This window comes from Perna viridis, chromosome 2 (genome assembly GCF_037379345.1).
Source record: "Perna viridis isolate PV_CMFRI_1.1 ecotype Kerala chromosome 2, ASM3737934v1, whole genome shotgun sequence".
Lineage (NCBI taxonomy): Eukaryota > Metazoa > Mollusca > Bivalvia > Mytilida > Mytilidae > Perna > Perna viridis.
This window is the reverse complement of record NC_142446.1, coordinates 45,235,338-45,242,577: the sequence shown is the minus strand read 5'-3', so window position 1 is coordinate 45,242,577 and position 7,240 is coordinate 45,235,338. Positions and strand designations below refer to the sequence as shown.

Genomic DNA, 7,240 nt, shown 5'->3' with positions numbered 1-7,240 from the left:
TCTTGCCTTTAAGTTAGGTGTTGTCCATATGCATGTGTGTAGGTCTGTACCTATAAAAGTCAGAAACGTAAAATTCTGTGTATCTCTTATAATACATATTTTCCATGTAATTTTAATGAACATGTGATCGTCTTTGATGCAATTCTTAACTTGAGGTGTGACAAAGAGGCCACAACCTGTTTACCTTTCATATCTTTCGATGACAGAAAAACCAAATAAAACATCAGATTAATGGTTTTCAAGTTTAATGAAAATAATCATTTAGAAGTAGTACTAGTACTTCAAGTAGTAAAAATATTCTTATTAAAATGAGATGACAAGTACATTTTTACAAAGAAGCTCTCAACAACAGGATAACAGTGATCTCCTCACTCATAACGGTGAATATACAAAGTACCAGACACTGGAATGAACAATATAAAACCATACATGTGTTGTCTAAATTCTGATATCTTTTAGATGTTTATGTACAAATTTGAAACAATTTTCACTAATTAAAACTTGTATTTTCAGGCTTTAAAGTTATGGAGTTTGGATTAGATAGCAATTTTGTCAAATGAAAAATGTTACACTCTAAATACAAAAATTACAACTAAATAATGCAAATGCATCCTGGTTTTGAAATTTCTTGAAGTCTTAACTTAATGCTATTAAAAGCTTGATGTTAATAGAGTGTAATTTATTTCAAGAAGAGTTCAATTTTAAAAATAATTCCAAAAATATTTAGCCCAACTCAGGCCTTCACCATAATCAATTTATTCCAAGAAAGCTACAAATATTTTTTTAATCAAACAAGATTTATCTCCCTTTAAACTTTTCATGGTACTTTATAGAAACACCAATGCTAGACCTACTCGCCATCTAAAGTAATCAACATGTTTAATTATCACATAGAATCACAGAAAATCTTGTTATAGCTTGTATATGTATTAGATACATGTACATGAACAAAATACAACACATCCCATGTAAAATACACAACAATTATTGGCAACTGAAAGTTTTTTTTTCACTAAATGTTATTACTAAAGGATGAAAAAGCTTCAGTACAGACATTATTTGTCAGGAGCATACTGTAAATGGAAGAAGAAGCATAAATTGTCTAAAAAGGGGAGACAATCTAATACGTGTTGCCTTTCATTGTATATTTAACATAGCACAATGTCTATATATATATATATACAAACAATTTCTAGTATAAATTTGACATTAGGCAGTACCACATAATTTTTATACTACTATCTCAGATTTTTTTCTCAACATTAATGAATTATTAGTTGTTACTTTATATGGAGTTAAAATAATAAAATATAAATTTACTTAAATTCATTTTTTCGTTCAAATCCAAATTTTTCATAGATTTCTTGACAATTAAAACTTCAAAGTATAATACACATGTAGAAAGTCAACCTGACAACTAAGTATAAAAATGTTTCTATTCACATAGTAACTCAACTTTTAACATCAAAAATAGTTTAGCAGCTCAAATCAGGACTGCACATTTGCAATGTACTTTTACAAGTTCACAACATAGTTTTTTTTGCCTTTTTACCAAATGCATACTAGAAATAACACCAATCTGTCGAGCTTTGAGCTCTCTAAATCTAAAAATAAAATCACCATATACAATAATTACACATTTAAACTGATTAAAAAATATACATTTATGGATTAAATACATCAACAAGCACTATATGAATGAAATAGGGGGAGTTTGTAATGGAGCACCAATGAACAACTCCCCTGTACACTGACAATGTATGGTATATAAACTTTTCATGTGAAGTTTGCACATACATGTATATATGAAGCAAAACACATATGTTAAAAAATCACAATATTTCATGCAAATTGTACATGAAAATGTTTTTATCTGTAAAATTTATATATTGCTATATTCATGGTTCAAAGGATTGTAAAAAAAATATTTTTTGAAAGAAAACATGTTCAATTAATGTTCAAGGCCAAAAATAAGAATACTGTACTATTTTTTTAAAGATGGCATGGGCTAAGGGAGTAAAGAAACTTTAAAAAGAGATAAGTTCTGAAGCAATAACTTCAGTTTTTCCTGTACATGCCAATTTCTTTTAATTTCTTCATTTTACCACAAGAAAAGAAAAACACAAACACATTTGGCAGCTAAGTGTGTTAAACAGCTAATAACCAACAATGAAAAAAACTATATAGAAAACATGAAGTACACATAAGTAAATAACATGTATTTATGTATTTACAATGGATTCAACATTTCTCAACAAAAATAAAAGTAACAATTGTTTTTGCCTTATGTACAATACAGAATAACTTTCCTGGAAACATCACAAATACAATTTGATTTCACAAGGTCCTTTTATAAAAGTAGTTCTAAAATTACTAATTATTTATCATTTGTACTGATGTAAAATTCAAATACAGTGACACCTGCCTAAACCAAACCTTGAAAAAATTAAAAAAAACCTGTCTAAACTGGACACCTTTTGAAAGTCCCTCTACCTCAGTTCATCTGTATTTTCAACCTGGGTAAACAAAACACCTTTCCAAATCAAACCATTTTTAAAGACCAAAATGGGCTTGGTTTACAGGCGCAGATCCAAGGACTGGCGTACCGCGCATACGCCCCCCTAAATCGGTAAGAAAAAAATTTTTCACCACAAGTTTCACCCCACAATATTTTTTGCCTTGCTTTGCACTGCATTTAATTCAATTAACACCCCCCTAAACATAAATCCTGGATCCGCCCCTGTTTTAGACAAGTTTCACTTGTACTGGTACATCAAGTTAAAAAAAGAAATGCTTAAAAATCTAATTAGGTAGAAATTAAATTTCTTATTACCATTTTCATCATTTAAATATAATTACCTAAATTAGTAACATATCCAAAGCTGTAATTATATACTTCAGAAGGGGAGGTAACTAATAAATTATGACATTCTAATGATATTCCTTTATTCCACATGATTATGCAGTAACATTGGCACCAACTAAAACAGGCCTATGGGCTTTTAGCATAAAATGCATGATCAGCAATATAATATATATATATATACAACCAATTGAAAGACTTAAGATTACAATCTGATACACAAATGTCATGAAAATATCAACAATGAACATAAAGCAAAGCTCTAATTGATAACTAAATGCATAGATATAACAAATATGATGGGGAATGGTGGACAGGAAGGAGTCCAATGACTTTTCCTATGTTGAATTTACATGTAGGTACTAATATTTTAACAGTTTATACAATATTTTGACTTCAATTCACCTACAGCAAGCGTCCTTATTCTCACCTTACAGCCATAAAGACCTTCATATCTGACTATCCCTTGTCCTGACCATTTCGTATAATATAGAAAAAGGATAAAATTTGTAGACTGAAATAAACTTATGTTCAACTCTACAGAATAAAATAAAACCTAATTTAAAACAATGCATTCAAGGAAAAGTTAACTATCAAGGGAAACCTTTGGATGTTTTATGCACAATAGAATATCTTAGATTGCATATTAGAGGAACTGATACTGTCAATTTAGAAACTAATGCAAATTTTCTCAAAATCACAAAAATAAAAATTGCATTTTTGACTGAATTGCAAAATTACAATAGTTAATGCACACAATGATTTCTGAATATACAGTAAATAATTTTTACATAACATTAAATACTGCAAGTTATAGATCACACCATCATATTATAATTTAAATACAACAAATTCTAGTAATTTAATCTACCATTTAAAAGAGCAAAAACTCAAAATTAGAAATTCCATTAACCTAACAACAGAGTCATTGTGAATTCAGGAAGGAAAGCCCTTAAAAACATCAGTTATGTCCTGTTTTTGTGACAGTTGTGAAGACAAGAAGGAAAAGATTGATAATCATTTAATACAAATAAGGAACAGGAAGCATACAAGTGACAACATGACCTCATAGAATTTTTTTTTTGAAAGGAAAACATCCTATTCATTAAGTACTTTACTGAAATTCTCCTTTTCCTGAAAGTTTAACAGCATATAGTACATGTACACATGTAGTATTAATTTGAAATAAAATGGTTAAACAATAAATGGACTATAGATTTAATTTCAAAACTAAATATAGCTCTTCGTTAAATTGCTGAAAAATCATGATTTTTAAGCAACTATGCACATAATTTATACACTGATTTTAAAAATGTTCTTTAATGAATCTTGAAATTTGGATGATACCTGTAATAACTAAAAAGTGAGGTATAACTAAGGAGATCACATGAATAAGTTACCTTATTAAATGAAAACCCTTATATCTATTATTGAAAGTTGTGGCTGTCAAAACCGAACCAATATGTACAAAAAATGAAATAAAATCCAAAACAATTTTGGCATCATTTCTATTTAAATTGCATGACTTGAAAATGCATACTCTGTGAATGTTTTGGCAGATATATAATTATGGATCAAGATTTATTACTTGACAAATCGATTCAACACTAAGACCAGAAAAGAACTCATTGCCAACTGATTAATTTAAACACAACTGTACATTCATTAATGAAAAAAAAACAAACATTTGAAAGATTCTTACAATATTTTCAGGGTAAGAGTGTACTTGGAGTATTTAACTACAGAGTTAGTTCCCTTTGTACAAAGTATCATGAGTGCTCCTGACTGTGTAATGTAGCAACAGATTACAGGTTTAACAAGAGAAAAAAAATCATTAAAATGATGTTTTAAAATTTATAAAACATTTGAATGAAGACTAGTATGAATGCCTATACCTTTGCATACAGCTATGGAAATGACAGAGAATGCTGTTGATTTGAAAATGCATCTTGATTTAATTTTTTGGTTTGTAAAGGCACATAAGTATCATACAAACATAATGTACAAAGTTTAACAAAAAAAATGACAATATCACAATGATGTAGCCATCTCTGACTAAATCTTAAACATAATGCTTCACGCTGCCCTTTGTCATAATATCATGGCTGCAACTGATGTCAAGACAACCATTGCTATGGAAACTGTCACATGACTTGCAGTTCCACCTGGTGGTTTGGTCGTTGTGGGAACTAGGATTCTTATCGCTGAAGGAAAAAAGTAGCAATAGTTAGACAAAAGAGTTCAATTATAATTAGGTTTCTAAATTATATAGGAAAAAATGTATATTGAAAAGCATTTGTTAAATAGTGTGATATACATTTTACACTATAAAAGACTTCTTTTTCATTCTGCTAATTCTTATACAAAGGTTTATTTCTGAAAACTACTTATATATATATATTTTCTTTCAAAATATTCCTTGCTAGTCTTGTTGCTTTGTAAAGTGCAATAAAAGAGCCACTAACTTGATGGATTGTAATTAGTAACTGTAACATCTTCTTTATCACCACTACCATCACCACTACCACTCCCCGACCCATTCAAATCCTCGTCATCTGTCTCTAGAAGGATTCCCCCACCATAATGCACCATATCACCACTGCCATATCTTGTAATAGATGTGTCAGACATCATTGAATCTTTATAGGCTTGTTGCTCAGCTTCCAAAGTCTGAAAAGAGAATAGATAATGGAATAAAGATAAAGTTGCTTTTGTTGTTGCAAATATTAGATCCTTTATTTGAAATTTCAGAAATTACAGCTCGAAAGTGATATTCAATAATATGCCCATAGAGAATCTCAAAAATGAAAACTGATTAAGTAAACCATCAAAATGAATATTTTACCCATCCAATTATTTATTTACAAGTATTTATCCAAGTCTTAAAAATTCTTTAAAACAAATGTATCACTCCCTTTCTCATTCTGTTTTGAAAATGTCTTATTTTCACAGATAAAAATACCCTCTGTTCTCCATACAATTTTTATTAATGCAAATAACAGTTATCTCCCATCTTACACCACACTTACTATCTCTTTAAGGACAAATCATTTAATATCAGTAATCTTTTGATATAAAATGTAGACACTATGAAGTCAACCAGATTAAAAACTTCAACTTTTAACCTAGATTTTATAAAACAGAAAGTATTAGGGTGGGCTGGAGGACAAGTTATCATTGAAATTTTCAAATAATCTCTAATGCTTGATAAAACCCCTTTTACGAATCAACAAAATTGACTAAACCCATGTTTTATATTATTAACAGTACATTTTGTTCTTTGATATTAAGTAAAAAATCAATTCGTCCAGATTATCTGAATTCATTATGCATAAATCAGACAAAAACACCATAAGGGGACAATGGGAAAAAGTCTAACACTACTACCACCTACACATTTAGAGCTATCAAGCGAAAAAAATCCATCACAACTAAAATACAATAAGTAAAATATAATAATATAGTACTTGTGAACAGTTGCATAATGGCTATATCAACCATATATTAGACTTATCTGTCTCGCCAATGAGGAAAATAAACCCAACTTCAGTAAAACTTAGGTCTGTTTTCTTATTATGTTTATCGTGTGTAATTTTGCTACATGAATCGACAACATTACTTAAATAAGTCTTGTCTTGCCAAACAATCCCTTTGAGATATGAATACATGCATATATGAACTGCATATTTTATTATTTTATGTCTGTTACTTTCGCATGTAATAAAATAAAATCTATTTTAATTGACAAAATGTTAAAATATCTTTTACAATGTCAATATAATAGACTTCTTAGAGAGAAGTAGATGATGTGAAGTTAAGGATATGAAGATAGAATACAGATAATTATCCCTTTACCAATGGGTTCAACTAGATTTCTGTTTTCAATAGCATTCTGAATACTCTAAAATTAACATCCTGTCATGCATTTTGACCAAATGTGGTAAACACATAGTTCTTATGACAATCTTATTCTTATTTATTTCATGGCCAAAGTTCAAAAGAAAAGGTCAAAGGACCTATTTTTATACAGAGGTAAAGCAACATTAGATGTTAGCATGTTTTTTGTTTTTTTTGTAAAAAAAAAAGCTTTTCCAAATCTTAAGGGAGATATATAGGTATTTAGGGACTTCTTAGTTTCAGATGCCAGTACATGATAGGACCAGCAAGTATTTACATTTTCATAAAAAACATTTAAAACAGACTGCATTTAGTTGGTATCCTAATAATTTTTTTTTAATTTAGGGGGAAGAAGTAGACATTTTTTTTATTTGAGGAGAGGTGGTAGTCATTTTTCTTATTTGGGGAGAGGTGGTAGACATTTTTTTTACTTGGGTAGAGGTGGTAAACTATGTAAAAAAAAAACACCTGATAACAATA

The 7,240-nt window shown here is 29.2% G+C and overlaps 1 protein-coding gene across 1 annotated transcript in view; it reads right to left on the bottom strand.

Moving 5' to 3' along the window:
* Positions 1-228: 228 nt before the first annotated feature.
* The window catches only part of LOC148625336 (glypican-5-like), a 49,847-nt gene continuing 42,835 nt past the window's right edge, over positions 229-7,240 (bottom strand). The window contains exons 6-7 of the mRNA XM_088568770.1: positions 5,329-5,533; positions 229-5,067 (exon numbers count right to left, since the gene is read on the bottom strand). Of these exons, the coding sequence (XP_088424896.1) occupies positions 4,955-5,067; positions 5,329-5,533 (318 nt within the window). The 3' untranslated portion in view covers positions 229-4,954. The remainder of the gene's footprint in view (positions 5,068-5,328; positions 5,534-7,240) is intronic.